Source organism: Hibiscus syriacus, unplaced genomic scaffold (genome assembly GCF_006381635.1).
Source record: "Hibiscus syriacus cultivar Baekdansim isolate YM2019G1 unplaced genomic scaffold, ASM638163v2 tig00110794_pilon, whole genome shotgun sequence".
Lineage (NCBI taxonomy): Eukaryota > Viridiplantae > Streptophyta > Magnoliopsida > Malvales > Malvaceae > Hibiscus > Hibiscus syriacus.
In genome coordinates, this window is record NW_024062865.1 from 590,784 (window position 1) to 607,289 (window position 16,506).

The window sequence follows — 16,506 nt, forward strand, 5'->3', positions numbered from 1 at the left end:
GGTAAACAAGTTGCTAATCGCACTTTAATATCCCCTCTCGTACATCTATTGCTGGCATTTAACATCCTGCAAAACTCGGTCACTTTTAAATAACTTAGGTCTTTTCCCAAGAAAAGTTGTCCTCCCTCTGGATGTATCTCTTATGAAAAGAGTTTCTTACTTCCTCCCTTCTTCCAAACACCTCGTACAGGCAATGCTCCACTGGAGTTTTGGCTACTATCAAGCTTGTTATCTAGTGCTTCAGGTTCAGGGTTTGGCTCAGAATCCTTTGGATCCAATAGCGCTGCCATTGAACCATAGCCAAGCCGTACTCGTAAAGTTCATTGAACCATCACCAAGCCGTACTTGTAAAGTTCATTGAATCATTACCAAGCCGTATTGGTGAAGTTTCGAAGTTTTCTTTCATTGCTTGCTACTTCCAACCGCCATCCCCTGGTCCAACTTTAGCAGATGATGAATCATTTTGACCCCCAATTTTTGTAGGGGTTTATTGGGACTAAACTCATGATATAATGCTTTCAAAATGAATAATTCACGAGATAATGCACTCCCCATATTATTTGCTGAATTAGGGTAAAATCCACAGTGACCGTAGGTCGCCATGCCTTCCGGGCGACCTACTACGTCGCCATGGGCTTCCTTGGACGTCTGCATGTGTCATGCACGTCCCCAACACCCCAACACAGGTCGCCATGCACTCCCAGCGATATGAAAACAACCAAGCATGCAAGTAATATGACGAGGATCAGCATGAAAACAACCAAGCTTGGTCGCCGGGACTGCTTGGTGACCTACAAGGTCGCTGTGTGTGCATGGCGACCTTGTAGGTCGCTGGGAGTGGGGAGTGCATGGCGACCTGTGTTGGGGTGTTGGGGACGTGCATGGCACATGCAGACGTCCATTATCTCTGTGCAGCTCGCCGGGAAGCCATGGCGACGTAGTAGGTCGCCCGGAAGGCATGGCGACCTACGGCCACACTGTGGATTTCACCCTATTTCAGTAAATAATATGGGGAGTGCATTATCTCGTGAATTATTTATTTTGAAAGCATTATAACGTGAGTTTAGCCGGTTTATTGGTAGAATTCAGTTTAAACTGCTGTTCATTAAAAATTAACCATGAATTTCCTTTAGCAGTGCGGTAATCATCCTTCTATAAAATCTCCACCTCATCCTCATAAGGCTTATAACTTGACTGCAATTTGCATACACTGGTTAATAATACAATCGGCCACTTTATCCTTTGAATTACAGCCTGTAGTATTCAGAGACTTCCCTTTCCATTTCTTAGATGCATTATTGTACTTAAACCAGCCACGGCCTTGCGCCTCACCATTCACTTGCAGACCATTGCCTTGCAGACTAGCATTATAGGTCTCAATTAGCTCCTTTTGCTTCTGAGAATCACGGCAGAGTCTAGCCAGGTCAAGAACAAGATGTGACTAACCATCAGCAAGATTTGGAGCTGATGAGGAATGGTTGATCCTATTTGTGTTCGCTGCACTCATTCGAGAACCAGATGCTTTTAATATATCTGCTGTTGTGGGACGAGACTGAACCTGAATCTGAACATGACTCGAACTTGCATAGCTCAACTGTGGAAATTCATTACTATTTCCAATTGAGGTTGTACGTGTAGATGCAACATTTGTTGCTGGTCTAACCTGACTTGAACTACTGGCTGCTTGAATGGGCCTGTGACTTGTTGCTGGCCATTCTTGGGCTAAACTCAAAACATTTGTACTCCCATTCTTCTGCGCCGAAGATGCGCTGCCATGGTGTTAAAAGGCAGGCCGTCAGGTCTGTGTTTAGGAATTTGTTGACTGTTGCTGGCAGGAGTGGAGAGAGGAGGAAAATAAGTTTCTTGCAAAGGTGCACCCCTAGAGCCTCCCCCCAATGCTTGAAGGTATCTAGAAGATGATTCAGAATCTGTTGCGGATAATAATTCAAAAGGCTGAACTAGCGGCTCAATATCATTTATGTCTCCATGATAAGAGATCACCTGCGTAGTAGATAATCCTGGTGGATCACTGGTCGCCTCCAAACTTGCCTCAATGGTCATGGAAAGTTGATAGTCATCATCAGATGGCTCATGCCAAGACATTTGCTCCATTCCACGACGATGATCATCATTTCTTCGATGAAATCGAAAGCTTGTTGGTATCTGGAAAAGTATAATCAATTAACAAAACAACAAAGAATGAGATAAGGAAAATGCAACTTATGCGTCCACAACTAGCAGGAAGATACATATGAGAGAATGAAATAGGGAAAATGCAACTTATGCGTCCACAACAAGCAGGAAGATACATACTTGCAAAGCAGCAGTACGCTGTGCACGAGACATGCGACCTCCATGTTCGATGGTATTTTGCCTCTGAAAGGACAAAAAGGGGGGAATGTATATGAGAAAAGGAAAATATGGGCTTTACCAAGAACACACTCAAATAATAAAAAAGAGTAGCACCATTTATATGCCCCAAAGAGTCACCTTTAGTTCAGCTTCGGACTGAAAGACGATAAATTTTTTGGCTAGGCATGCCTCATCCTCACATAGGTAATGATCATGGCGAAAATGAATCTGTGGCACACAATTTTCAAAATTCCATTAACTTTACGTGGATAAAAAGAAAATAATGAAAGCAAAAGAAATATAGAAATCGTCTTGCCTCAAGGTCATCATAGTTCTTGTAATATTCATATTGTCCCGGATGCTGTCCGCATTGGACAGTGAACAAGTAAAACTAAGCCCACTTGTTTTAAGTTGTATTCTAAAAATATATACCAGGAAGAGACTCACTACCTTTGGCATATATGACATGTATAGTGCTCTGTGGACATGTGCGAGTATAACACGTCCCCATAAAATGGGGTCTTGCAGAATTCATATATGGGATGCCCCATGAAGCCACCTCTCTCACTCTCAGTACCATCCACCTCTGAGTCACCCGTGCTTATATGTTGATTTAGCTGTGCCCTTGTATATAGCTTTTGTTCACAAATAAACACCTACATCGTCCAAAAGAAACTAATAAGATAATTGATGTATACACGACACTTTTTTTGATGGACAAACAACTGACTCATCAACAAGGAACAATGCTCCACAAGCGTCATACTTTATTCAGAACTGTAATATAAAATGCTAGAGATTCCGTCCTTCCGAACACAGGCTGCACATAACCAATATGTGTTGATGAAACAAATGAGCTTTCAAGTGTTCAGTGTTCCTAAACTTTCCCCGCCTCTTCACTCCATCATTGGTCTGCTCTTCCATATTGTCACATACAGTAAAAGAAAGCCTGCACATGGCCTTGATCATCCTGTAGTGATCAACATCATCAAAAACGCTTGTGTATCCTCATGGTACCAATATGAACGAACCCGGCCTTCCCTTACTTCAGTTGGCAATACAGAAAAATCATGGATCATCCTTGTGTAATCCCCTGAAGCCTGTAACAAAACCAGAATCACAAAGATAAGACACCTGCCATCCAAAGATATTATATGTACGTGTATGTGTATATATAAGTAACAGATGAATTTGTACTTGGGTTAGTGAACGTCAGCCAAGAACACAGATTCAAATGAATAGGTTAATTAAATGGACAAAAGCAATATCAAACCCCATAATTACGGTAGTCTCAATTTGAAATCGACATTGGCGATCAAAAGCACAAAGATGGAAGCCCTAAGCTTAGTGACAAAGATGACGTGGGACTTGGCCTTGCAGATGCAGCAGCAGTGATCGTTGCAGATGAAGCGGATACAAGCAACGCACATGGAACACAAGTGCCGGTGACCACAGGCGCCGTTATGAATATTTTTGTGTATATAACTTAACAATTCAATAAACATAGTTTTTTAATTTAAAAGTTGCTATGAATTGGAAAAGGAAAGTCAGCGTACTTGCAGAGCAAGTAAGCTTGTAGCAAGGAAATATTCTCGTGAAAAAGAGAAAGAGAGAGCCACTTTTGACCTTGAAAAGAAGATTTGATATTCATCAATTTCGGTCGAAATAAGGAGGCAAGGCAAATGTCGCCCGTATTCAAATGTTTGTCATGTGAATTTGAATACACTTATGTTCGTGAACATAAATGAGTTGTTAAACGAACTTTCAAATGAGCTTATTCGTGAACATAAATTAATCGAACACACTTATATTTGTGTTCATTCGTTTATTAAATAAACATAAATTTTTGTTTATACTCATTTATTAAGTTTAATAAAATAATATAAATTAATGTTATACAAATAATTTATGAATAATTTATCGAACACCCTAAATATAATACAATAGTTATTGTGAGGTTCACAGATCAGATATAACAGCCCAAGACTTAAAAGCTCGAGAATTCTGTGGGTTATAAGGCCCAAATATCAATAAACACAACAACATAACACTGGAGGATCAAGTTTACTTTCAGCTCCTAACAATCTGAAAAGTAAAGCTCACAAGTGAAAAGCAGCATGGGCAATTACGTACTTTCATCTCCCTCAAAATACCCTACTTTCTCATATTTTACCAACACTTCTCTTATATTAGAAACCTAGCGGCTAACTTCTGCCCTCATTTTCCCTTTCGCATCTTCACCCGCCTCCAAGATGCAGATATTCGTCAAAACCCTAACGGGGAAGACAATAACCCTAGAGGTCGAGTCTTCCGACACCATCGACAATGTTAAGGCTAAGATTCAAGACAAAGAAGGCATTCCACCTGACCAGCAACGCCTCATCTTCGCAGGGAAGCAGCTCGAGGACGGCCGCACCTTAGCCGACTACAACATCCAGAAGGAATCCACTCTTCACCTTGTCCTCCGTCTCAGGGGTGGTGCAAAGAAGAGGAAGAAGAAGACCTACACCAAGCCCAAGAAGATCAAGCACAAGAAGAAGAAGGTCAAGCTCGCCGTGCTCCAGTTTTACAAGGTGGATGAGTCCGGGAAGGTTCAGAGGCTGAGAAAAGAGTGCCCTAATGCCGAATGCGGAGCCGGGACTTTCATGGCTAATCATTTCGATAGGCACTATTGCGGTAAGTGTGGCCTCACCTACGTTTATCAGAAGGCTGGTGGGGATTGAGTAGGGTCGGGTTCCACCTTTCTTTGGGTTCTGCAAAATAATTGGATCAGTATGGATATTAGCGTTTTATTTTTCAGTAATTGTTGAACCTTTTATGTTTTTTTATGTTATAATACTTGGAGTATGATTCTGGTGTTATGAATGGTTATCAACTCAACTGTTTTGAATTAGAGTATGGAGTTTTCTACTTATTTTTGTTTATTTTTTATTCAATTAGCTTATTTTTTATTTTATTTTTTTGCTTAAAATTTGAGATTTTCCAATTTTATGAATATTCCTACTTTAGTGTTTGAATGTTCAACCATTGCCGGTATATTGATTGGCTATGAATTCATAAAGATTGTTGATTGAAGCCTTTCTTTGAGTTCTATGCTTTAATAAACCTTGTATGCACACACATTTGAAGAGATGTAAATCCCTTTTATATTATAGAGCAGAGTGAACGTTCCTGTACATTGAATCATGGAGAAGCATTCATTGGCTCCCAGTCGTTAGAGGTGCGGTTGTGTTCATTTTTATCCGATAAACTCTGCTTTGTGTTAAGATTGTTCACTCTTTCATGACATCATATGTATAGATCTTGGGTTTAAAAATCCCAGCTTTAGCCCCGAGTGATGATAGGATGAATATTTTCAATGACTTTGGATTGATGATCATCATGTTGCACTAATGAATATACTTTTAATTACAACGAGATTGGGTATGGAAGATGGATGTTTTTGACGACTTGAAGTTCGATTAAAGAAAATCCTTGAATGATGTACAGGGAAACACTCCTAATACAACACGTCGATAGATGAATATTCGATATTTTTCATTGAAACAAATTACAGTCCCCATATTCGACTATAACATGCAACAGATGAATAGATAGATAACATACAATTTTTATCAATGTGATAAGCTCAGTAAAATGATGTAATATTTTATTTATCAGTTTTTTATTATAAGATTAAACCACATTGCATTTGGACTAAAAGATGACAGACAGGATACCATAACCAAAAGTCATACTCGCAATAATTAGTTTAAAAGGCGGCTAAGTTTAAAGGACAGATAGTTTTTATAAACATCCAGAGCAATATTTTTCTGTGTTAGCATTAAAAAGAGGCGTGTGTTATTAAGATTAGATCTAGAGAGCATTGTGATGGAAGTTGAATTGGTAGTCAGAAAAATGCGGGTTGCAGAATGAGTTCAGTTAACTCCAGAACAACACAGAGCACACCAAAACAGAAGAGCGAGTCTCCATCATTAGTTATTGTATAAGTCATGAATTGCATGCGTCATGTTTGTCCTCTGTTCTGACGATTGTGCGAATGTCACACCGTTTTCCCTTCACATTTACTCCTCTTTAACCTCTTTCTTTAGGGCTTCGTTTCCAAAATTTTCCCCCAACTGATTTTTTGTTGTACAATTAAACCCTCGCTCCTCAATTAAATCCAATACAGAGCCACCATAACCACTCTATATCAGCTATACAAAAAAAGAATGTACACTCGATCACGAAGAAGAAAACAAAAAGCTAACCTGACAACAGCTATACAATCACCTATGATTTTATTTTTGTTAGTACCAACTGGTTCATTTTTTTTTTGCTCTCACTTAAAAAAAGAAGCGAAGGTCGATATTAAGAAATTTTTTTTGTTAACATTATTGATTTTTTAAAATTAAATGATTAAAATAAAATCAAAATATAATATTATATATATTAAGTAGTGACTACATTATTTAATTAAAACAAAAATTAAGTAATAAGTAGATGATCAAGTAAATATTTTACCCTAATAATTAATATCATTATTACGATTCACGTCTTAATTTGGCAGGGACGACCAAACATAAACGAGTGGAGGATAAAATCGTCCAAGGGATAATAAGTGAGGTCACGCTATCCCGACAAAACAAAATGATCGGAAACATTGACCTTGACCAATTCTAATAATTTAGGGCATCATCTTCACTCTTGACTCTTGTTAGAAGAAATAAAGGAAGCAACCCCCGAAACACCTGGATGTCTCCCTCACCTTGTCCTTGGCCGTCTGCAAGAAAAAACGAAAATTCAACATGAAGAGTTCCACCTCTGCATCCATGAGCAAGAAGAGAAAGATATCCCACGACAACGATGATGACGACAACGAAGATGACGAAAATATGGAGAAGTTCTACGCTCTCATCAACAACATCCGCGAGACTCGTGATCGTTTTATCACGAACAACAGCTCAGCATCAGCATCAGTGGAGATCGTGAAAAAGAATGCCGATACTGTAGATGATCGGAGCGAAACCAAGAAGCGAAAGCTTGAAGAAGATCAAGAGAAACAACCTGTAGCGTGGAACCCCTCGTTTCGACGTGAAGATTCCATGGACAAAGCCGATAATAAGGTGAAGGATCAGCTTCTTATAAGCTTCGCCGGTACTTCTCAAAGCCAGGACAGTGATCATAATGATCGGAAAGAGGAGGTTAAAGACGAGCTGGACCTTACCCTTTCACTGTAGAGGGTTCATCGATATTTTTTGGAACAACGGCGGGAATTTTAGCATCTCTTTTGTATCAAAGTGTTGGTATATCAAAAGATGTTCCACGCTAAAAGGTGCGAAATTATAATCAAATCCTTCACGCGTGTTTTGACGAAGCATTTTCCTAGTTACTTTTATGTGTATGTTAATTATAATTAGGGTGTCTTTGGTTAGGGAATGTTAGATTCCTATGGGAATAAGATATATATTCTACCGTTTGGTTGGTTGAGAATGTCATTTCCGATAATCTTATATTTTTAATAGTGAATTTTTTTGGGGTATATTACCGGGAATGTCATTACCTCTCTTTTCTTAGGTATTGTTGGATTATTAACGTTTTGGACTAAAATGCCTTTAATTTTTTTTTCAAAAATATCATTATTCTGTTATTGAATAATAAAAATTCTACGAATGTTAAATTATAAATTTATCCTTAAACTATTTTAGATTTATAAAAAAAAGTTTATAATTAAAATTTTATATGAAGTTCAGGGGTTAAAATAAAATTTTACCCTTTCATTAAACCTTTTTATACTTTCAATTTTGTAAAAAAATATATAAATTTTATGAATTTAATTTTTTTTTTAAAAATATACAAATATTTTTCAACTTGTTAAAATAACAAATATATAATAAGGACAATTTGGTCAAATATACATTCTAATAATCTTTTTATTCCTTTAACCAAACACGATAATCTTACATTCATGCTAAACCAACCAAACACAAAATACAACATTTTAAGTAATCCTATTCCTTGGTAATCTTACATTCCCACTGGTAATCTTACATTCCGTGAACCAAATGCACCCTCAGAGTAAATTGTACGAGTGAACACTAAACTATTGCGCTTTTTTATTATTGATGTTTCAATTTCATTAATCAACTATTTAAATGCTTCAATATAACCACTGATAACTTTTAACAAAAGATTGACATGATAATAAAATTTTTTGACATAATTACTTATTTTAACCTTAATTTTATACATTTGATCAATTTGGACATAATTTATTTTAATTAAAATAAGTTTAATCTCAAATTAAACGATAACACGTGTCACTACCTAATTTGAGGATATTTTTATTAATTTTTATTTATTTAATATATTTATTTTTCCTCCAATAACCACCTTATTAAGTGAGAACAAGAATCGGTGATTTGTGCACCAAGTGGGATTTGAACATAGGCAAAGGACTGGGGTGCGCACTCCTGAACCACTCAACCACCTTATTTAAATAAATATATTATATAAATAAAAATTTGAGATAACATCCTCTAACCAGGTCACGTGTCACCATTTAATTTGATATTAAATTTATTTTAATTAAAATAAATCATGTACAAATTAATAGAATGCATAAATATTAATAACCATATATGTAATTTAATCAAGTTTTTTTAACAACCATGTCACACTTTTGTAAAAGTTGATTATTAATGGTTTGATTGAAGCATTTAAATAACTGGATATTTTATTGATGAAATCGAAACATTGGTGGTTAAAATGAATGAGAACAATAGTTCAGTGGTCACCAATGTAATTTACTCTTTAATTAGTGGAATATTAGCATCTCATCCGGCGACACTGATTATGAGTGTGGAGGCAGTGGACCAGTAGTTCTTGTACATATTACGACGATATAATATTATATAACGTAAATTACATTCATGGTCATCTATTTATGGATTTAAATATATTAATTATGAGTATATTATTAAATTATGGTTGCAATGTAATATAACAATCGCATCGTAATATTTTTTCTAAGTAAATATCCAATTTAAATGGTCGTCATTTTTTAATAAAAAATAATAAGTTTCAAACATATGAATAGCCGAATTTTCATTTTATAACTTTTAATAATTGAATAACTCAACAAAACAACTTTAGAGAATTATTTTATAACTTTTGATAGTAAAAATATCTAACAAAAATAACGTCCTATAAGGATCATTTATATATTTTAACCAAAAAGGAAAACTAAATTTAAGTTACACCATCTTTCACTTCATATATATATATATATATATTATTAAAGGTAAATTATGGATCTAGATCGAAAAAGTTACTGCAGAGACATCAATTTTATATTGAAGAACTTGATCTACACCCCACCCATATAGCACAAAATATTACCTAATAACTGACCATGGCCCTTCCTCTAAAGCTTTCACCGAGCACACTTAATTCCTGAATTTTATAGCAATTAAATTTGCCCTCGTATCACAGATTTACTCAACTTCTCTGTACGACTATATCTTCTATGGTACATTCACAATCCCCTTACGATTAGGTTATTTGTCCTTTAAGTCTTCCCTACGAACATCAATCACGTATATTACAAGGCTTTTTTACGACCCTCTTTCAAAAATATAGCTAAAGCCTTTTTCAACAATGTGCCTCACGCCGATTACCATTTTCAAGAATGAAAATTAAGGAAATTTTAAGTGATTCACAATGTTTTTTAACGGTTGAAAAAAAATCAATACTTTAAATATTTTTTAAAATATTTAAAATAAATAAAAAATATGATTTAAACGCTTAACTTTTTTTAACTAAACCTTTAAATAACAAAGAGAGAATAGATTAAAAACTTTTAAGCCCCTAAAGTTTAATCTAAATACCAATATTGCCTAAACTTTCTAGATTCACAATCATGTCTTTTCTGATAAACTTTTTAGGTGTGAAGTCGGTGTCATGTTAGTGTTTCAAAAAATCAACGAGCCATGTGAAACCCACCACCATTCACTCACCAACATTAAAATCAAACTCTTGGGTTAACAATTCTCGACTTAACTCTATATAGAAAATCTACAATACAGGGACCAATGTGATTGTCTTGATGTGGGAGGCCCTACCCCCCATTTTACAAGTATTTATTAAAATTTTCTTTTGAAAATATATAAATTAAAATTTACACATATACAGATAATTTTATTCGAACTCAAGTAACTGAAATATTTAAGCAAGTGTATTATAAATATCTTTAATCCCAACGTTCTAGATTTGGATAGTTGTCGGTTAACGGGTTTAAAAATCGAACATTTGATTGTGTTGGAAGTTCTACATTACAACATCTTTAATATATAATTAAAAAAAATATTATCGGTTTTGTTATTATTTAAATAAAAAAATCGGTAAAAAATTACCTAAAACATCAATTTTTTTAATATTTTCGGTAAAATGCCTAACAATAACAAAACCGATAACGCTTTACTAAAACCGATAAAAGTCTAACAATAACAAAATCAATAGAAATAATAAAAATAGATTTTCAGTAAAAATAAAAATATTTAAAATATATAATAATTTTAAATTTTTTTAAAAAATACGATTACCTTCGTCCTTTCTTTCGATCCGCATGATTGCAGCCAAATGTGTGCATATTCGGTAGCTTAGAGTTGAAAACGCATGCCACCAACCTTTCATTTCATTTCAACGTTTCATTCATCTCGTATAGCGTCACCATTGCTACGTCATCATTCTTGAGACCCAGTGCGTTTCCCTGCAATCAATCTGCTACCCTACCCGCGTCATTAACTGACGCAACTCGTGATTTCACACGTCGTAATCTCATCTTACTTTTGTGCCCTTCCAGATGACGCAATATGAGTTTGGCGCCGGCGGGGCAGGTCGGTCTTTTACGAGGATTGCTTAATTTTCTAATTCCAAACTTGTATAAATTTGAACGAACTCGTCAGCACCAAAGAAACACCAGAAAAACTTTTTTCCCCTCTAATTTTTTTCTTTTTTGACATGGCGACGAAGGAGAGAAATCGTGTTTCGAATGGTGAAGGTGATCGTGAGGAGCAAGAAGATGAGAAAATGGAGCAGTTTTTTGCTCTGTTAAGGAGTTTTCGAGAGGCGCGTAATAAGCGAAAACACGAGCTGAGACAAAGAGATGACGAGGAGGATATAAATAAGAAGAAGAAGAACAAGACAAGTAAGTTGGGTGACGATGAGCGATCGAGTTGGGTTCCGAGATTTGAATGGGAAGATTTCACTGCAGAATTCGAGTTTCGAAGGCCACTCGTCGTCGTCTTTCCAACTCCATACAACAAGAAAGAAGACAAGAAAAAACAAGAAGAATATGATGGTTTGGCACTTAATCTCACCCTTTCGTCTGATTCAGTTTAATTTTTATTGTTCAAAAAATGAGTTAATGGAGTTTGATCTTGTATTATGATGTTGATCTTGATTTATCAATGTTTCAATATGGAATCTCCCGGTTAAGCTAGGTGAATATATCAGTGGTAATTGAAATTGAGAGAAAATATTTCAGATCTGATCGAATTACTTCACCGGGAAGACCAAGGGCATTTGTTTTTGTTTGTTTCCAACAGAATATTTCCTTTTTCTGAATTTTTTCTTTTGTGGTATCGGTAAGACTGGGGCCCTCCCACCCTCGACGTGGGCAGATATTTTCATGCATATACTTCGTTTCATTGTAAATCATATTACACGGCTACATGCTGAAAGAAAGATGATAAATTTTGGGGGAATTCACTTTTGTATCTCAAGTTACAAATTAATTTTGGACCTCAAAAAACATATACAATTTTAACGAGTTAATATATATATATATATATATATATTTACTTAAATTTATAATATTATGATTTTAAAAAATAAAATTAAAATTTTGTAACTTAAAAATATTATATTATCATTGTTTTATCTTAAAAAAATTAAATTTTAAAAAATTAAATAATAATTCTATAGATCAAGATTTCGATCTTGTGAAGTAGTTTTAATGATTAAAATAAATCATTCTTCTTTAGTGAGCCAACTTTGAATAGTGTAGCTTTTACGGGTGCATGAGTTTAGATTTAGATATTTTTTTTTAAAAATCTAGATTTTTTAAGAAAAAACCAAGAGTTTTATTTGAACTTGGGTTACACCTTTGTTTATGGTTTAACATTAAAGCATCAATTTGAAGAAGGTACAAGCCAGCCTGACGTTAGAGAGAAAATTTCTGCAGTGTCAGTTTTATCTGCAACATTTGATAACAAAGACAAACATAATTTGAAATTTATTAATCATGTTATTTCATTTTCTATAAGTACGAATTCTTTTAATAAAAACAAAGACAAATTTGATTCAATTACAAGTATCAAGAGATAATTAAAAGAACAAAATTGGGTACGCGAGAGAGAAAGAGATAAGTGTTAACTGGAAGACCACTCTTCGTCTAAGGATGCCTAACCGCCGCACCGAGAATTCGCGGGGGAGGGGGGGGGGGGAGGACACTGCGAGGTGGGTAGTTTATCTGGGGCGGATGCCAAGTAGTTAATAACTAAACCCCTGGGAGAATCAATAGAAGTATGGGAAGAGTAAGAAGAAGGTTATAAACCAGCTAACCTTCCAGCCATCAAGTGCACTTGCAGCCATTGTTTATGCTCAGCTCCACCCGTCGCAGCAGCCAATGGTGATTTTGAGTTCAACCAAAGCAAAGTGATAAGTGTCTTCTAGCGGCTAGGCTTCATAGTTCGTCCAATTTTCCTTATGGGCTTCTTTGTATTAATCAATGTCCCCAGCCCGTATATAAATAAGGCTCTCAAGTCTTCAGCTTCAAGCGTCAATTGCCTTCGATTCCGAGAGAGAAAGAGAGAGGAGTAGATCTTCGCTTCTCTCCGTCGTTCGTCGTCGTTTGGTAACCGCTCGCATTTCTCTCAGGCAACTTTCTCTTCCTTCTTAAAAATCCAAAACGGATTTTCAATTCTCACTTGAATTTTCTCTAATTTAGCTTATGTCTCTCCAGATCTGCCTTTTTAAAATGACTTCACTTTTGTTTCAACATTGTGTTAATCTCTTGAATTTTCAATATTTTCGTAGTTTCAACTTGTAAGAGTCTCGGAAAAGCTTCTTATATTCGTCAAATTACCCCGATCTGCATTTTTCGGATCAAAAATATTTCGCAACATATGGATCAATTCAACTCTCTTTACTTTCCGATCGTTGCTCGAACGATCTTATGTTTGTTTTGATATCGAAATATCGGAACGTTGGCTTCTGACTTTGATTTTTAAACTCCATCTGCAATTATGGAAATTTATAAGTGGATTTTGGTGTTTGGCAGACAGTGAAAAATGGGGTTGTCTTTCTCAAAGCTATTCAGCCGGCTTTTTGCCAAGAAGGAGATGCGTATTCTGATGGTTGGTCTTGATGCTGCTGTTAAAACCACCATTCTTTACAAGCTTAAATTGGGAGAGATTGTCACTACCATTCCTACCATTCGGTAAGTAGCCTTTTTTTTCACTATTTCTTATTCAAAATAACTTTTGTTTCAGATTTTGATATATTATAAAATTTTGTAGGATTCAATGTTGAGACCGTGGAATACAAGAACATCAGCTTCACTATTTGGGATGTTGGTGGCCAGGACAAGGTACCCAAGTTTGGCTTTCATTTAAAGATGTTATTATTAACTGTAACGGTGGCATCAAAGGGAAGACCTAGGGTGTCTTATATGTTCTGTTTGTGACAATGATATGGACAGAATTTCATTGTCTCGTATATTCTATAAACAATTAAGCATCTTGATAACCTGAATTTGTAGTACCATTGAAGGGGAGAATATGGGGTAGGTGTTCGATAGGTATGCGCAAAGCTGGATGTTTAGTGCTCAAATTTGAATCTTATGTTTTGGGTATATCTTAGGCCTTGCTATCTATCAGAATAATGAGAAAGTGTGGTTAATTTGATATGATTTTCTATATAGATCCGACCATTGTGGAGACATTACTTCCAAAACACAGGACTTATTTTTGTGGTTGATAGCAATGATCGTGATCGTGTGGTTGAAGCTAGAGATGAGTTGCACAGGATGTTGAATGAGGTACTTTGAGCATAAAGTTTATTATGCCTCATGGTTCTAATAAAATCCAACATATTGTTTTATGTGCATTGACAGGATGAGTTGAGGGATGCTGTCCTGCTAGTATTCGCAAACAAGCAAGATCTTCCAAATGCTATGAATGCTGCTGAGATTACTGACAAGCTTGGGCTTCAATCTCTCCACCAGCGCCACTGGTAAGATGAACTAGGGATGGGCTTGGGTCGGGTTTTTGGTCCACCCAACCCGACCCGAGAACAAGGAGTCCGCCACCCGGGACCCGACCCGACTCAACCAAAACAAGTTTTCACCCGACCCGACATATAACTTAAAAATCCGACCCGACCCGAAATAATAATAAAAATTATTTTTATTTAATAAAAACAGTGACTTAATTGAAAAAATTATATATAGGGGGATATTATTGTAATTATTCATAAATATATAAGGTAAAATTATATATTTTTTCGAGTCGGGTCGGATATTTTTCACTCTAAACCCGACCCGAACCAGTTTTTTTTTTAAAAAGCCGACCCGGTCAGGTCGGGTCGGAACCCGTCGGATTTGGTCCCATGCCCATCCCTAAATGAACCAATCACTCTCGCTTTCTCTGATGGTCTATATTTGTGGATCTGGATGTAACCCATTGAATAGTTCCTTTTTTGCAGGTACATCCAGAGCACATGTGCCACTTCTGGTGAAGGATTGTACGAGGGACTGGACTGGCTCTCAAACAACATTGCAAACAAGGTAAGCTACTTGCATTTAAACCTGAAGTTGCAGAATATATCCATTTGGGTTTCTTCAGTTTCTCCTACCTTCTATTTGTTGGGTCAAGCTCCCATCTGCTACTATCCGATTCAAACTTAATCACCATTCATCACTATTCATGATCATGATCTAGCTAATCGATAGGCGAGTCCTATTTTAATGCTGATACTTATATACACAATTTGCAGGCATAGATGGCATAATTGAGTTGTCAGGCTCATTGATGATGTCCCCTCTACAGTCCTGTATGTTTTATCCCGTTCAAGTGTTTTGCTTTTCCCATGTTCTTTTGTTTCTTGCAAACGTTGCCATTTATTATATGTAGTTTAAGAATAATTGATGAATTCTGGGTTTTTCCTTGCTGGTATTATACCGATAGCTGAAAAAAATTCCCCAAGTTTGGGGAAATCCTTTCCTTGTTGGTAATTGAAGGTTAGCCAGTATTTTGAATGCCCCTTTTAGCTTGTTCAATAAACATAATAAATCTACTAACAACCGCTTGGTTTTGCGATGAGGCACGAGATCTCTTAAGTAAGGTTAGAGATTTGAATTATGATGTTTATGAATGGATCAAATTGCGTTTGAAGTGACGTTCTTACCTTGACAATACCTGATCCGATTAATCGATTAATAAATTTATTATAGGTGGTTATATATATATAAAACAGAACAAAACTGAAGATATTAAAAGTTTAAATATGTTAGGGATAAAGACATTTCGTGAGAGTGCAACAGAATTTATTGTGTTTGTTTTTTAAATAATAGTTTTTAATTATTTTATTAAGATTATATAAAAACATGAGAATATAATATTATGATAATATTTGTTATTCTTTAAAACAAAAATTTATTAATTATTGTTTAATTAAATTAGTATTCGATCAATTCATTATACCAACTCAATTATATACATTGTTTAATATATAAGATAAATGTTAATCTGTAGTTCTTTAATTATATTTTAAATAAATTATTTTTACTGCATAATAAAATATTTAAATTAGTATGTTTGTTTTATATCCAAAAAATATAAATATTTATATTTATAAAATGAGAATCACAAAATAAATAACTTTCAAAAATAGGTTTTACTTTTACGAAACCTAACGGTTTTATAACATAAAATAATATTTATGGAATTTACTATTAAAATTTTGATATTTAATATTTTTGATATATCAAACAACACCTGAATGATAAATATATCTTTTTATATATATATTTTTCCACTCTTTCTAAAAGAAAATAATTCTGTAAGGCACATATTTTGGAGAATCAAAGGCAATCAAAAAATTAAATCACTT

General features: G+C 35.2%; 4 protein-coding genes and 1 pseudogene across 4 annotated transcripts; 3 read left to right on the forward strand and 2 right to left on the reverse strand.

The window, feature by feature from the left end:
* Positions 1-37: 37 nt before the first annotated feature.
* LOC120141278 lies at positions 38-1,441 on the reverse strand (the record flags this gene model as incomplete). The annotated part of the gene is made up of 2 exons (XM_039156202.1): positions 38-317; positions 1,187-1,441. Coding segments are annotated over 2 exons (432 nt in total), but the record flags the coding sequence as incomplete, so codon positions are not given.
* On the reverse strand, positions 1,442-3,630 carry LOC120141279 (annotated as a pseudogene).
* Positions 3,631-4,539: 909 nt separating this feature from the next.
* Positions 4,540-5,245, forward strand: LOC120141258 (ubiquitin-40S ribosomal protein S27a). Its single transcript, XM_039156186.1, has one exon. The coding sequence runs from the start codon at positions 4,605-4,607 to the stop codon at positions 5,073-5,075; it is 471 nt and encodes a 156-aa protein (XP_039012117.1). The 5' UTR covers positions 4,540-4,604; the 3' UTR covers positions 5,076-5,245.
* Positions 5,246-11,320: 6,075 nt separating this feature from the next.
* Positions 11,321-11,773, forward strand: LOC120141260 (protein NIM1-INTERACTING 1-like). Its single transcript, XM_039156188.1, has one exon. It carries the CDS (start codon positions 11,353-11,355, stop codon positions 11,731-11,733), a length of 381 nt encoding a protein of 126 aa, XP_039012119.1. The 5' UTR covers positions 11,321-11,352; the 3' UTR covers positions 11,734-11,773.
* A 1,410-nt stretch (positions 11,774-13,183) lies between these two features.
* On the forward strand, positions 13,184-15,604 carry LOC120141261 (ADP-ribosylation factor 2-B-like). Its single transcript, XM_039156189.1, has 7 exons — positions 13,184-13,302; positions 13,678-13,830; positions 13,911-13,984; positions 14,318-14,434; positions 14,510-14,628; positions 15,100-15,181; positions 15,391-15,604. Exons 2-7 carry the CDS (start codon positions 13,686-13,688, stop codon positions 15,394-15,396), a joined length of 543 nt encoding a protein of 180 aa, XP_039012120.1. The 5' UTR covers positions 13,184-13,302; positions 13,678-13,685; the 3' UTR covers positions 15,397-15,604.
* Positions 15,605-16,506: the final 902 nt, after the last annotated feature.